The sequence below is a fragment of the Talpa europaea genome (assembly GCF_964194135.1).
Source record: "Talpa europaea genome assembly, chromosome: 3".
NCBI lineage: Eukaryota > Metazoa > Chordata > Mammalia > Eulipotyphla > Talpidae > Talpa > Talpa europaea.
The window spans coordinates 140,769,734-140,784,328 of record NC_140069.1 but is presented as its reverse complement, the minus strand read 5'-3'; the positions used below and the strand labels follow the sequence as shown (position 1 = coordinate 140,784,328).

Here is a 14,595-nt window from a genome sequence, read left to right as displayed (position 1 = left end):
TGCCTGCTCCCAAACCTCCCAGCACATTTTAGCATCCAATTATAAAGACAGAAAACTAGTCCCCTTTGGGGAAACATATTTAATGTTCAATAAGGTTTATGCTGAAGAATTCTCACAAAAAATATGGTACACACTGCTATATTTCATATTTTGTATAATTCTACCAAAAGCCAAACTGCAAACAATGTTTTATTATAAAAGGACCATCTGCACTGTTAAGAAAACAACCCACATGGAGACACACGGCAAAACCAAATGTGTATACTTATTTCCTCAGTGGAAGAAAATATAGAAATGTATGAAAAATGTCCTTGAAAACCTGCTATACCAAACACCTCTACAGACAAGGAAAAAAACCAAAACCAAAAATGAAACGTTCATTTTCCTGTTTTTTCTTTAATACAGTTGCCATCTTACATGATATACTGTTAGGTGCCTTCTTAATAGCATCTAATCTACTTTTTGTTGCATCAGCCAGCATCGTGGAATAGAACTCTTCTTACCACTCACGGCCATGGAGTACTGCTCTTCAGTACAGTGCATATAACTCATGTTTGGCCATAATTAATGGGTAGTAGTATTTTCTAAAAACTGATTAATGCACACATCCAAACCACATTAAAATTTCAACTTAAAGAGTTCATACAAAGTCTACTTCCTTCTATAGTAGCTATCACCCAGACTCTGGTTTTAAAATCCAAGAAATGGAAAGAGTAACAATGTCATTTTATTTTGTTTTTGATGATTCTTCCATTCTTCTTTCTTTCCTTTTTTCTTAATAAGTTTAAAAGAAATGATTAAGGAGATCGAAGTCTAGTAAACATCAAAAACTTATAGATCAGTGTGATCACAAAATCTTTGTAATGTTAAATTATTGACAAAATGTTTTTTGAAAATAAAACAAAAAAAATCTAAAAACCAGTACACGCCGACAGTGCTGCTTACTTAAGCAACTGGCGTTCCTCTATGCTTTTGAGGCGTTTCTTTCGGGGCTGTACAAAGTCATCGTCTGAGTCATCACTAAATTTATTATCTTCTGATTCATTCCTGAATTCCACTTTAGGAAACCTTTTTTCTGGATAAAGGTTCTTTAGAAGTTCTTCAAAATAGCTTTCAAGTTTTATGCCAGCATTGGCTACTTCTGAATCAGGCTGTTGGATAAAAATAAAAATATGAATTAAAAAATAAACACCAACATTTCCTCTCATGGCTGCACCTCTGGTCTACACCCCAGCTCTTTATGCATAAATAAAAAAAGAAGAAAACATTTTGGAGCATCAATAAAAGTAGTCAATTTTTCACAGTCTTACTTTCTTTTAACTCAAGATTATGTATACGATGGATTGTTTGGGGGAAATGTTTATGCACAGTCATTGATACAGATTAAATGATAGTGTGGGGCCAGACACAGTCTACAGGTGAGCTAAAAAAGTAAATAAAAGGCTTTGATGCCTCTGGATTACAGGGGGTGGTAGTGGAAGGATTAGAATGCCAAAGAGATATCAGAGCCACCATATCATAAACTCATGAAGCAGGTATTCTTAGAACAAATTAAATGAAATGTGGAACTCTGGAATGAGGAACTAATACACTGACTAAGCCACCCACAAAACGCCATAAATTTGACAGATGTTTGGATAAACTGACAGATGAGAAAAATCTGAGTTTATTTCAAGACCAATATTAAAAAGGCCTCTGAAGTCTGCAAGTGCTATTTCAAGAAATAAAGGTGGGAATGACAGAAAATGCTTCTTTTATTACTAAACTTTTTTTGTATTACTTAACTTTTCAGGTTATCAGGTGTAATTTGTACTTCTACTCACCATATAATAAATCTTATAATTACCTTTCATTTCCTGACAGACTCAATTTTTTTGAAATTTATGTTAACACAGGTATCTTGATCTCATTTGTTAAGGTGATTGGTTTACTAGTAATTTCACATTGTTATTTTTATTTTCTTCCTACCTCATTGAATTCAGCACAGTTTTGAAAGATCAATCTAAAATCAGCTACAAAATCTTCAGGCTTTGTGTACATGGAATAATCCTCTTGTAGTCTTTTCTTGATAGTTGACAAGTCCATTGGATTTTTAATTATTTTATAATAGTCAGGCACCTTTCAAAATAAACAAGATGCTATTAATACAAATAAATTCTATTAGTAGTAGTATAAAATTCAAGTTGTTTTTATTACTTTAAACTGTACTATTTTGTCACTTTCAAAGAAACCTACTCAGCAACATTTAAAAGTGACTAAACCTTTCACACATTAGTAAATGTTATGTGTCACTTTTTTCAGAGATTTTTCACCAACTGCTTTCAATGAAAAATTTGTTTTTCCCTCTTAAACTTTCTCTTTCTCCTTCATTGTAAACAATAAGCATGCTGCAATGTTACAGCAAATAGTGTGAAAAAGGGCTTTCAATCTGAATTGCTCTTGGTTATTTTTCTTCAATAAAACTTCATATCTTCATAGTTCAGTAACAATAATGCTAACAACTGCTAGGTGTTTTTGTAAAAACTAAATGAGAGGCTATATATTAAGAAAAAGGGGCTATTTTGCTGCTGCTGCTGTTGTTAGTAACACCAAATGTAACTGCAAATGATAAAAAGCGTTAAGCTCTAGGTTAAATTTTTACATGGGTAAAGCTGTTACTGGTGTGACTAGCCTCTTTTCTTTATTTGCCTTGCTGTTTTGGTACATTTCCCCCTAAATATAATTTTTTCTCTTTCTCACTTCAAACTCTCAAAACCTGTTGTCAAGAAAGAAGTCAGTTGTTTATCAGCTGAATGTATTACTAATTCTTTTCTAATCTTGCATTCAATTTTTAAAATTTATCAAACTGTAGAATAAATCTGTTAAATTTCAAAGGAATTCAGACTCAAGAAAAGAACATATTGAGCAGTAAGTACACTCTTTCAGCACTCTAAAGTTACTTATTCAAGTTACATCAAACTTTCAATATAAACCATCAGTCCAAACTTTCAATAAGAAACACACACCACCACTTCTCTATTGTAAAAGTCTACTTATTACTTGGAAGTCTGGATCTATAAATCAAAATACGTACGAGAATTTTAAGGGTCTTTATCTCCAATGCAAACTTTCCAACAGCTTAGGATACACGCCTAAACCTCTTGAGAGTGAAACAATTGATAGAAATCATCCCAGAGAACAGTAGGCAAAATACATGAGATGAAAAAGTAAAAATGTCAGAAGCAAATAGAAGTTTTGGGCTAATTTGTTAAATTATATTTTAGATCAAAACATTTAGTACATGTTAGTAAACTTCAAGGAAATTATTGAAAAGTGAATAGAAACTAGGTTCACATTAATCAAGTTTCAGAAAAATCATTGTACTTTTTAATAAAATGCACAAAATGACAATACTTACAGTAAGAGGAACTGGGTCTTGAAAAGCCAGACTCATTTCATGGCAGTAAAGAAATAAAAGTAGGCGCTCACACTTCTAAGCAAAAATAAATAAACAAGCATATAACAAAATAAGTCACAACTTACTTTAAATAACATTGTCATGGGTCTCACAGTAGAATAAAATTAAAAAAACAAAGAAAAATGTTGACAGTTTTGATCTCCTTAACACTTACGTTGAACTGCAATATTTGACAGCTCAAGGTATCTGTGACATTAAGACCTGTCCTTGTAATTATAGGAACAAAAGCACTATCACTAGAAATCCATTTGAAGCTCTTTAAAAATGAATTGCACTCTCTTCACTTTGCATATTGAATTATTAATAGCCAATAAAGACAGACTATCCATACGTGAAAAGATCCAGAGGTGGGTCTCTTCTATTGCATACTCTGTTCTAAGGCCTCCTTCTCTGTGCGGGCTGGCGGCCCCACCATACTCTCTGCTACATCCGTGTGCGTTCACGCCAGTAGCACTGTGGTACCGGCAGTGCTTGTGGGCCTCTCCTGCACAACTACTTTCACAATGACTCTTCTATGTCAGCTACTAAAAGAGCTTTCTTAGCAATAAAGAAGTGCTGACTGAGTAGCTTTTAAACGTTAATTATAGTTAGCTATATTAGCTGGCTTTGGATATAAACCTAGTAACACATGGTGAAAGAATAAAATTATTTCCAGCAAGAATAAACAGAAAAATATCTTCCTTTGGTGCTAACTCTTAACAAATTCTAAGTTATCTGTACTGGAAATAAAACACAACGGAAATTTACTAAAGGTAGACTAAATCTGAAGATCCAAAACACATAAAGGATAAATTTCCTACCTGGTTCAAGCATAGTATTTTAAGCCTCTAGAAAATGTGTATGCAGTACTGTAATTTTTTAATTAAAAAAAGTCATAGTATGTCTTTAAGTCTATTATTTAAGCTTTCTATATATTTTTGTATAAAATTACTCCTAAAGAAAAAAATCATCAGCATAAGATTTGATTGAATACATATATTTCTTTGACAATAGGCACAAACAACTGCATTACATTAATGCATGTAATACCAATCATATCCCTCTACCCCCTAAACTCTTAACACTTTAAGACTGAAAAAGAATCAAAAACTTACCCTTTTATCTATTGGTGTTAATTTAACAAAGCCTTCAGTTTTCTTTTTTTCTGAGTTGTGACTAGGAGCATCACAATCGTATTCAACTTCTGGTTTGGATAAATCTCGGCAGAAAGTGCAAATCCACTCTCCACTGTTGGGGGATGAAGTATTTCTGAGTTCCTAAAGCATCATTTCTCACTTTGCCATCTACCTCCCTTTCCCACCTCCTCCATGTCATCTATTAGAGAAAATTATTTGGCATGAATTTTAATAACTATTGACCACATGTCTACTAGGTAGAGGGTACCATGCCGAGAGAACCTAACAGCAGAAATAGAATGCAACGGTCTAAGCAGTATGTATTAAAGTCTAGTTAAGCAGGCATGAATTACACATATGAATGAAAACTAAATTAAACACACACATTTAAATATGACTGGGGTGAGGTACAACTGACATTTCCCCCCAGATGGTTCAGGACAAAGAAAACCTGCTGGTATGATTCATGCAACGCTCAAGTTTGAAATTAAAATTTAAAAAGTACAGCCTCTGAAGAATTGAGCCATCACCCCATAGTTCTTCATCATCACCTCATAGGATTTGAGAATGTGAGATATTTGTAAATGATACAGCACAATGTCTGGCAAACAAGATGTAACAAGCAGTGACACTTTGTATATAAGACCATTTAAGACCATTGTTCTTTATAGTAATTCCTTGAAATAATGTAAAGGGCTTATTATCTTTTTTTCTTCTCATAACTGTCTAGGTTTTTTAAAAAAGCAAATGGAATGGGAGGTAGGGCAGAGGAAAGCCTAGGTTGTAGGTTTTGGAACATACATATGTGCCAAGCAGACTTTCACCTAAGTTTTTTTTTTTTTTTTTAATTTTTTTTTTTAATTTTTTTTTTTTTCATAGAGGCATGTTATTTATTTATTTATTTGTTTGTTTGTTTGTTTATACATGCACTGGGTACAGTCAGAAGCGCGGGAGGGTGAGAGAATTCACCAGAGCCAGAGCGGGGTGCAGAGCAGGCAGAAGGACCGAAGTACACTGCTGAGGGGAGCAGCGGGCGGCAGGAGAGGTCTGCGCGCCATGTGGGACCCTCCTCCGGTGGCTGGGGAGCAGCCGGGGATCGAACCGGCACCGCAGAGATCGCGGGCAGCTTCGCAACCCAGCGCTCAACCGCTGCGCCACCAGGGAGGCCCCACCTAAGTTTTTATAAGGATTTTGTTACAAAGATCATTCCAAGTTTCTTGCCTTTGGTGTTTTTTTTTTTTTTTTTCCGGTAGTGAATGTTAGAAAGGATGAAATACTATCTTACCTTGGAAAGTTCGCCAATGTGGGCACATGACAAGAAAGATGGAATACTTTGGGACACTTCTCACAGCACAGGAGTTCCCCTCCATTCTGACAAACTGCACACCAGTCCTCATTGGGGTCATCTTCTTTCCTTGTCTCTCCAACATGAAGGGGTGACTTCTGGGAGGCATCAAGCCACTCAGGCTTTCCATTTGAGGAATTTTCCTGGTGAAGTCCAGGCTGATCTCCTGTGCTGTCAGGAGCATCTGATCTTAGCACAGACTCCTCAGAAGCAGAGCTCTGACTACTGTTTAAGAGCAGGGAGGTAAGTATGCTTCTTGGATAGTTGGTCTGCAATGGAAAAAGATTAACACTGTGTATTTCTTTCAACTGGCATTCTCTGCTATCACTACTGCAATACTGGCTGGAGATTGCGCTCTCCTGAGCACCAGGGCATGTCAAATAAGTTTGTAAACATGCATGAGAATAGAATATTTTACTGCTGTTTAAAAGAGTCCCTTGATGGTACAGAATACATGAAACTCTACTAAAAAATACAACTGAAACAGAAACTTAGCAGTAAGGGGGGTATGCATAATAATGGAAAAATACCTGAATTTACCTATAGCCACAGACAGAGAAGAATATGTAAGTACTGTGTAAGTCAACCACATGAAATATAAATGCATTTTATTGGAGCTGTTAATCTAAATTATACCTAGACACAAAGATGCCTATAGTAGTTTTAAATTATTCATAGAAATGTATATTGCTTAATTTTTGGAAGTATTTCACCCCTGCAAAAGTCATTAATAATAAAGATGAACCTAAATTCTATACTGGAGCCTAGGACAGTGTAAACTTCTAATCACTAAGAAAACTGGTTATCTTCTTTTAACTTTTAAAATTTCAAAGTAATGCACGTATATTTAAAGTATGGGTATATACAGCAGGTCCCTGATTAATGTCCTTTTATTCAAGATCCTTTCATATTAATGGGGGGGGGGGATCAATTCCCTACTGGGGACACTGTGGAGTCTGAGTGTTCTCATCTTATCTGTATGTTTTCTCCAGGTATGTAAAATTCCTCCCACATCCCAAACATGCCACTCATGTGGGTCTCGGTTGTCTCAGACTGAGTGTGGGGTACAGGTGTAAAAGCACCCTGAGATGGAAGGGTGCCCTACCCAGGGTGGAATCCTGTCCTGCACTCTGATGGTGGAATGGGGTCTGATCACTTTTAACTATGAAATGGAATAAGCCCCTTGGAAAATGAATAAGTCTAAATGAATGTTTAATATTATATTTATATTAGAAGTGCTTTATGACTTTGTAAGTCTGATGATGCTTTGGTGACCAGAAATATGCTGTAGGGACTTAACTTTTGTTTATAGCAATTCACCTAGTGTAAAACTAGTTTTGTTATGTGTCATTTTGCTAAAAGTCACAGTTTGCAAGATTCTAGACATGTTATGGGAATCTCATTCCATGGAGGCAATTATTTCCAAATCATTTAGTCTTTCTTTCTGCTAGTTTCATTTTCTTTTGTATCATGTACTCTTCTATAATTTCCTGAACCTTAAATTTCAAACACATTTTACCTATGTTATACACACACACACCCCCAGGTATTAAAGATTATTTTTTTTCTTGATGCTCCATTTTTTTTACACACACACACACACACACACCATTCATACAATTCTCTTAACATAGCTCACTTAAGCACTGAGTATTTTTAGTTTTAACCACCCCATATAACTGTTTATGGCCAACATCTTCCAATTGGTAAGTATCCTGAAAAAAAAAAAAAAAAACAACAAAACACCAATGTTTGTTTAAATGCACATTCAGGTTGTACCCACTGCATTTATTTATAGGTGTTTGTTTACATTATTATGACTATATAAATATTGCACTGCTTAACTCTAGAATGTACGATGGATATACTTCCTTTCTGGTCTTTTTATTTTTACTGAGTCAATAATTACCTCATTCATTCATTCATTCATTCATTCATTCACTCACTCATTCTCGTAGGTACCGATCTCTATTACAGTTGTAAGTGCTTCTCAAACTGTCAAAACACCACACCGTCTTCTGTGCCCCTAGCACCAGGTGCTAAAGGAGCTATACACTGGAGACTGCCTTTTCTCTTGGTCTCTCTTCATGTCCTCTCTTTCTTGGCTTACACCATTTTTTATGCAGCATATTCTCAAATATCTTTCTGAGAGTTCAAAGGAATTAATTTTAGAGAATTTGCATGCATATGTAAATTATAAAAATGTAAAAATGTTTAACTTCAAGCATGATATATAACTTGCATGGGTATACAATTCTGACTAGGATGTAATTTTCCTTACAGTTTTTAGCTTTCTCTATTGTCTGCCAGCTTATAGTGTTCATGGTGAGGGCTTGCTGTCAACTTCATGTCTGATCCTTTCTGCAAAGTGTTTTTTCCTCTGGAAGCTTTTGGACTCTATTCAGAATCCTGGTTTTCCTAATGACTTGAGTCTTTTTTTTCATTCAATGTTCCTGACTTGGTGGGCCCTTCAGTTACACGAAGTTCCTTATGTTATTTCTTTGGCAATTACTTTCCATGTTCTTTACTTCTATATGTTCTTTCTTCCAGATGCCAATCTTTAATTTGAGCCTCTGATTTTTTAAACTCTTCTGTTTTCCACATTTCATTGCTCTGCTTGATAATATTGAGAAATTCTCCCCAAATTTTCAACACTTAAGTTGACTAAGTCTCTGCTTATAAATATTACATTTTAAACTGCTTAAGACCTATTCATAGTTTCTTTTCCCCCAAATAAGAATAGTATTGCAATCATTTGCTATAATTACATTTTGAGGCCTGGATTCTTCATCTGATTCTTGTTTCACTATAACAACAGGAAAATCATAATTTTCAGGTGGTCCACTGTTTTCTTGTTTTATTCGAATTGGCTCCAACATGACCACTGGTACTTTGTGTGTGGAATCAGCTCCTGCTGGTTTGCTGGAAGAGCCAGAGCTATAAGAAAACAAATACATACACCTCTAAGAATGCTACGCTTAAGAATCTCAAATCAAATTACAACAATAGCTTTCAGCTGCTGGACTGCTGCTACTGCTTCCCAACAATGATAACTATTACCTCAGCAAAAAATGATGCATCACTGAAATGCAACCACTGCAGGCAAAATAGTTTCGCTTATGTATAAAAATGTCCTACATATTAACCTATCTGGATAGTTACATTATACATCTAGAAAGGTATTTATATAAATTTAAGCAAAATCTAAATTAAAATAGAAATCACCTTCAATATTCTGAGGCTCTAAAATTAGTCAGTCAGATTTAGTATATTAGATTTGACATCTTTTGTTCTCTAGTTGGTTCTCTATACTCATATTAACAATTTATTGTCATAGTATGAAGACAATTAACTGCAGATATAATTTATCGACACTCTGCTATTTAAAAAATGAGTGGGACAAAAACCTTTCAGATAGCCACTATGTTCTCAGATGATTAAAGGCAAACTCTAATTCCTCATAGAATTAAGAACTGGTCTCACTGTCTAGGAGAAATTCATAAGCATAATGGATGAGCAAAACAGTAAGTTAAAATGCAATTTTAACAACTGTTACTTAATTTTAAAATGGAATCAGTGTTTGGTCATCAGAAAGTCAGAGAACAGTGAAATTAGCACAAAATTGTTTCTTTAAGTTTGTATTTGTACATGTTCCATATAGTGCACAGTTATTATAGCTATTTCATTTTTATATTTTTTTACTTGCTATCATACTAAAGTCAAACATTGTGTGCTTTTTATTTTCAACATAGACAAAGATTTTTTTTTTTAAGATTTATTTATGCACACAAGAATGGAGTATAGGTCAGAGGTGCAGGGGTGAGAGGATTCACCAGAGACAGAGTGGTAAGCAGAACAGGCAGATCTACTGAAACACACTGCTGAGGGGAGCAGCGGGGAGACAGGAGAGGTCTGCTGCACCATGTGGGTCAGCTCCCTGGCCAGGAACTGAATTCATGCTGCAGTGGCTGGTGATAGCTTGAAAGCACTGAGACTTTAACCCCTGTGCCACCAAGGAGGGCCAGCATAGACAAGTATTTTTCTATCTTTGAAGATAATGTATAACTTTACTCAGTCCATTAATTTATGAAGAAATATGATTCTTAAAATTTTAATTTAAAAATGAAAATTAAAGAAGTTGTTAAAATGTACTGAGTATTGAAGTAGGTTGAGCACAGTTAAAAGACATCTCACTAGAGATACACTAGAGAATAAGATTAAATCACTTTACCTTCCTCGGCTCCCAACACTGGAGGCACTAGGTGAACGTATTGGTGGGTGTACACTAGTCATCGTAACAGGTCCTGAGAGGTAGGAAATCATCCACAGTCATAAAATGAATTAATAATTATGTATTTTTACTACTGGATACTACTGGATACTACTGGATCTGTTCACTTAGCTCTATAGTGATATGTAAAGAAAATATTTTAGATAATAAATAGTTGCTGAGCTCCTAACACAGTCTGTTCAGTTCTGTTAGACTAGCAAGGCTGCTCAACTTTAGCACATTTTGGGTCATATAACTTTATGTTGTGTATGTATGGGGGGTTGTGTGCATTGCAGTATGTTTTAGCAGCATCCCTGACCTCCATGTGTTACATCTCACCATGCTTCCTACCCAGGGACCTGACCTGTTAATCAGAAATTTCTCTAAACGCTGCCAAATGTCCCCTGTGACGACACTAGTGCCAGTGAAAGCTACAGAAGACATTAAAAAGTGGTATGACCCAAGGTAAAAGTTGTCCAAGAAAGACCACACAGATATGAATCAATGAAAGGCACTGAAAGTCAGAATCAGGGTGAGGCTTGAGGCAGTAAAGAAAGGGAGGGATGCTATCCGGCTGCCATGGAAATGACTAAAATTAGGCCCAGGTGGTAGTATAGATTGAAAGAGGAAAGGGGGAATAAAAACAGCAAAGAGAAAAATAGTGTTGTCATAATTTGGCTGGAAATGATGAATTAAGGCCCAAACTAAATGGTGATGTAGGAATACTGTGAAAGTAGGAAACAGAAATTTCAAAGTGAAAAAGTTCTAAAAGGTTGATGACCAACAGTATGCATTTGTTAAAATAAATCATGAAAAATTCGTATCAACTTTAAAGAACTTTCTTTAAAAAAAAAAAAGCCAAATGTTTCATTTTGTAGTATCTGAAAACTAGAAAAAGACACAACTTACATTGCCTCTAAGTTCTCCTTTTACTTAAACATTGATAAAATTGAATGATCTCCTTCCATTTCACAAATACATATATATCTTTTGTAATATACTTAAGTTTGGATATTTACATTATTTCAAATTTTCTTACTATTGTAAATAATGCTTTGACAAATAACTTTTCCCTGTACAGTTCTTAATTATTTCCTCATAATTGGAGTTTTGAAGCAGATTCAATGGCATATACATTTTTTAAGGCCCTTGAAACAAATATGAGACACGTAAGGTACTTCCTCCAGTGCCTGGCAGTGTCAGTATTGCATGAATGCTAGCTGTAGTAATATGCCAACATTGTCTTTCCAGAAACACTGTGCTGTTACACTTCTACCAGCTACGTATATATCACATTACTTGTTAGTCTTTGCAATGAGTATTTTCACTATTTAAAACTTTGCTACTATTTTTAAAATGACTGCTAATGAGAACAAGGCCCTTTATGTCCCCCATTTTACTGGCTATTGTGTATTTCCTCTTCAGGGAATCAACTTTCATTGTGTTCTTTGGAAATATTGAATATTTATTTGCACATATTTGTTATATGATTAAATAGTTTCACTGCCCTATTTGTCAAAAATTTCCTTTAGGTTTGTACACTCTTTACTTGTGCCTGAAGAAATAAGAATCTCATTTTAAACTATCTTAATATTTAACTTGTGTGGCAGGTGATTTACTTAAGAAATGTTCTTTTTTTCTTATTGTGATCTAAGGCAGCTGTTTTTTCACAATGTTTCTTTTTTGGAGGAAATAAGAGAGTGATTGCTCTGTCTATTATTACCCTAAGTAAATTACATCCTCCTGCCCCCTCCCCTACTGTCCCCTCCCCTCAATCACAGGTGACTTATCAAAAGATAAAGTATAACACTAATTTCCTCCGGGAAGCGCTATAATGCTTTTAGGTTCTGTTGACATTGAAAAGGTACTGAAGTTTAACTAACCTTCATTTCCCATTTTGAAATAATGCCAAAAGCTTAGCCACATTTTAATTCAACAAAGCAAGGAGGTAGGCTAAGTATTACAAGTAAACTGCAAAAACATGAACAAAATTCAAAAGAAGCCCACATTACCTGGAAGGCCTGGAGATGGCACTGATGAATTTGGTGACTGGACGGTTCTGTTTGAGGGTGGTCTTGGCTGGCCATGATCTATATTAGTATCTTTCCTTACAATATTGTCCAGCATAATAGTACTTGAACAGTCAATCTTATAAGAAAAGAAATTATTTCAGGACATCCTGACTTTGCAAGTTAAAAAATACTTCAAATTAATTACCATCGTATACTAAGACATGTTAAACATATTTGAGAAGTTCTGGTGCCTATTTTTCCTATAATCTCAAATAAAAGCTTTTAGGCAAGAATTCTCAATGTCCTATCTGAGTAAATAATTCAAGGAAATACTATTTCAGAAATCATGAGCCAGGGTCAAGAGCATGTGCATCATTTAAAAATTAAAATGAAAAAAATTTTTAATGTTTCAAAATGTATGTAAAAGAATTGCTTCTGCACTTAATTTGCTGTATAGTGTGGTTCCGGTTAAGGAAAGTGAAAAAAATCTGGCATCATACAACCTTGGGAAAGGATTGTGGGGGCCGCAATGTCTTTGGTACATAGTTTCAGAACTGCTTCTCTGGTATGCACTAGACAATCCAAGCAAGTCCATACCTAACACATTTCCAAAACACTAAGCTCACCTAAGTACTTTACAGATTTTTGTGTTAATGCAAATACTCCATGATTAAGTACACCATATTTCTCAAGCGAGCCTTTGTGATTAAAACCCAGTTCAACTGTCTAATGTAATTCCAGTCTTTCCCAACTAACACTTTATAAGAGAATTTTCTACAGTCTGAGGGCAGAGATTGGATGTAATGGATTTTTATGTTGAATTTACTTCTTGCCTCTAAATCTACAACTCTGCTAGCTATGAACCATCCTTGGGAGGACTGAGAAAATGATCACTCAAATCACTCTTTATTCCATGGTTGGGATGAGGAATTTCAGTTGAGAAAGGCTAGAGTACGAAGGGTCACGTGTATCTGAGGACTGCAGATGGAAAAATAGATCACCTTTAGCGGGTCCCCTTTCCTTTAGAGGAGAGGGGGACGTACACAAAGTCATTCACATTTCAGTCTTCTTTTGGTGATACTTTGTCCAATACTTTTCAGAGTGCAAAAGGTACCATAATGACTGCATTTTGTTATATTTTAATATAAAGTTACACTGTTGAGCAATCCTAAAAGCTAAAATATATAGGAATGAGACAAAAGTAGTTTTTCTATATAGCATCTATGAATGAAAAATATATGTACTCTACTTATTTAAAGTATATAAATTTTAAAATGAAATAACTCTGGTAAGGTTAATGATACAACTATTAGGATAAGAAAATGTAAAACAACTATTAGGTATGGAGATCTGTTGATAGAAGGTTGTATTTTCTGCCTTTTGAAAAAGATTTTTAAAAAAGCCATAATGACAAAGTCAGAATTTAGAGATAAGTATATTTATTTTAAATATAAAATAAATCAGGTAGTATTGATTGGTCAGCACAGTCTAGAAGAATACATTTTCATTTTTATTACTGTCTCCTGATAAAATTCTAGCTTCACTCTCTATCTTTACTGCATCATACTCTAATAATTCAATTTTCTAGTATCTCCTCCCATGTCCTTATATCCCTCCTCTCCTAGTTTAGAGTCTAAGATGGATCATTATAATTACTGATGTACAAACGCCTCTAGCTCCAGTGCCCTGGAAGACATTCAGTAGTATGTTTAACTGCTTGTAATCTTATTATTTTTCATGTTATATATCTAAAAGACAAAAGTAATTCCTAAAAACACACAACCAACCAATGATTCAATAAACTCATACCTTTCAGTAGAGATCCAAATTCACTTATAATTTTTCAAAGAGAGTCTTACTAGGAATTTTGTGTATACTCACATCTGGAAGAGAAGGAAGATTGTAAGAACCTCCTGCTGGTGAGCTCAAATCAATCATGGGGGAACTGAAAGCTTTCCCATCATATCCTGCTGCACTGGTGATGGTGGGACTGGAAGGGGTAGAGGACGCACTGTTGGCAGTTGACGGGGCAGCCTGTCCACTGCTGATCTGCCACTGTGGTAGCAAGAAGGGGAGAAGAAAGGATGTCTATCAGCAGGCTTCTAACAGAAAATGTTCACCTAACCACTGTTCCTGACACAGAAAGAAGTAGAAGACCGTTCTGCTATTTAAATTTGAAAGGAAAGGGAGGAGGGCATAGATATATAACTTTCATGAATTCTAAACAAAAGTAAAAAGCACTCAATTTTACCCCAAAAACAAGGTAATATACACAAGAAAAGCATAACATTTAGTCTTGGAAAGCTTATACATACTGGAAAAGAAATATATACCCAGCAACTTTAAGGTAAGGAGGGAGGATGGAAAACATATTGTCCATGATACAGATGAAACTA

At 35.1% G+C, this 14,595-nt stretch overlaps 1 protein-coding gene across 2 annotated transcripts in view; it reads right to left on the bottom strand.

Moving 5' to 3' along the window:
* Positions 1–841: 841 nt before the first annotated feature.
* The window catches only part of TRIM24 (tripartite motif containing 24), a gene marked incomplete at its 5' end in the record, with an annotated part of 78,313 nt that continues 64,559 nt past the window's right edge, over positions 842–14,595 (bottom strand). For both annotated transcript variants that reach the window (XM_084229720.1, XM_084229721.1), the window contains 9 exons: positions 842–1,151; positions 1,969–2,118; positions 3,398–3,472; positions 4,552–4,684; positions 5,858–6,186; positions 8,686–8,854; positions 10,149–10,221; positions 12,200–12,335; positions 14,081–14,254. In XM_084229720.1, coding sequence (XP_084085846.1) covers positions 942–1,151; positions 1,969–2,118; positions 3,398–3,472; positions 4,552–4,684; positions 5,858–6,186; positions 8,686–8,854; positions 10,149–10,221; positions 12,200–12,335; positions 14,081–14,254 — 1,449 coding nt within the window. In that variant the 3' untranslated portion in view covers positions 842–941. The remainder of the gene's footprint in view (positions 1,152–1,968; positions 2,119–3,397; positions 3,473–4,551; positions 4,685–5,857; positions 6,187–8,685; positions 8,855–10,148; positions 10,222–12,199; positions 12,336–14,080; positions 14,255–14,595) is intronic.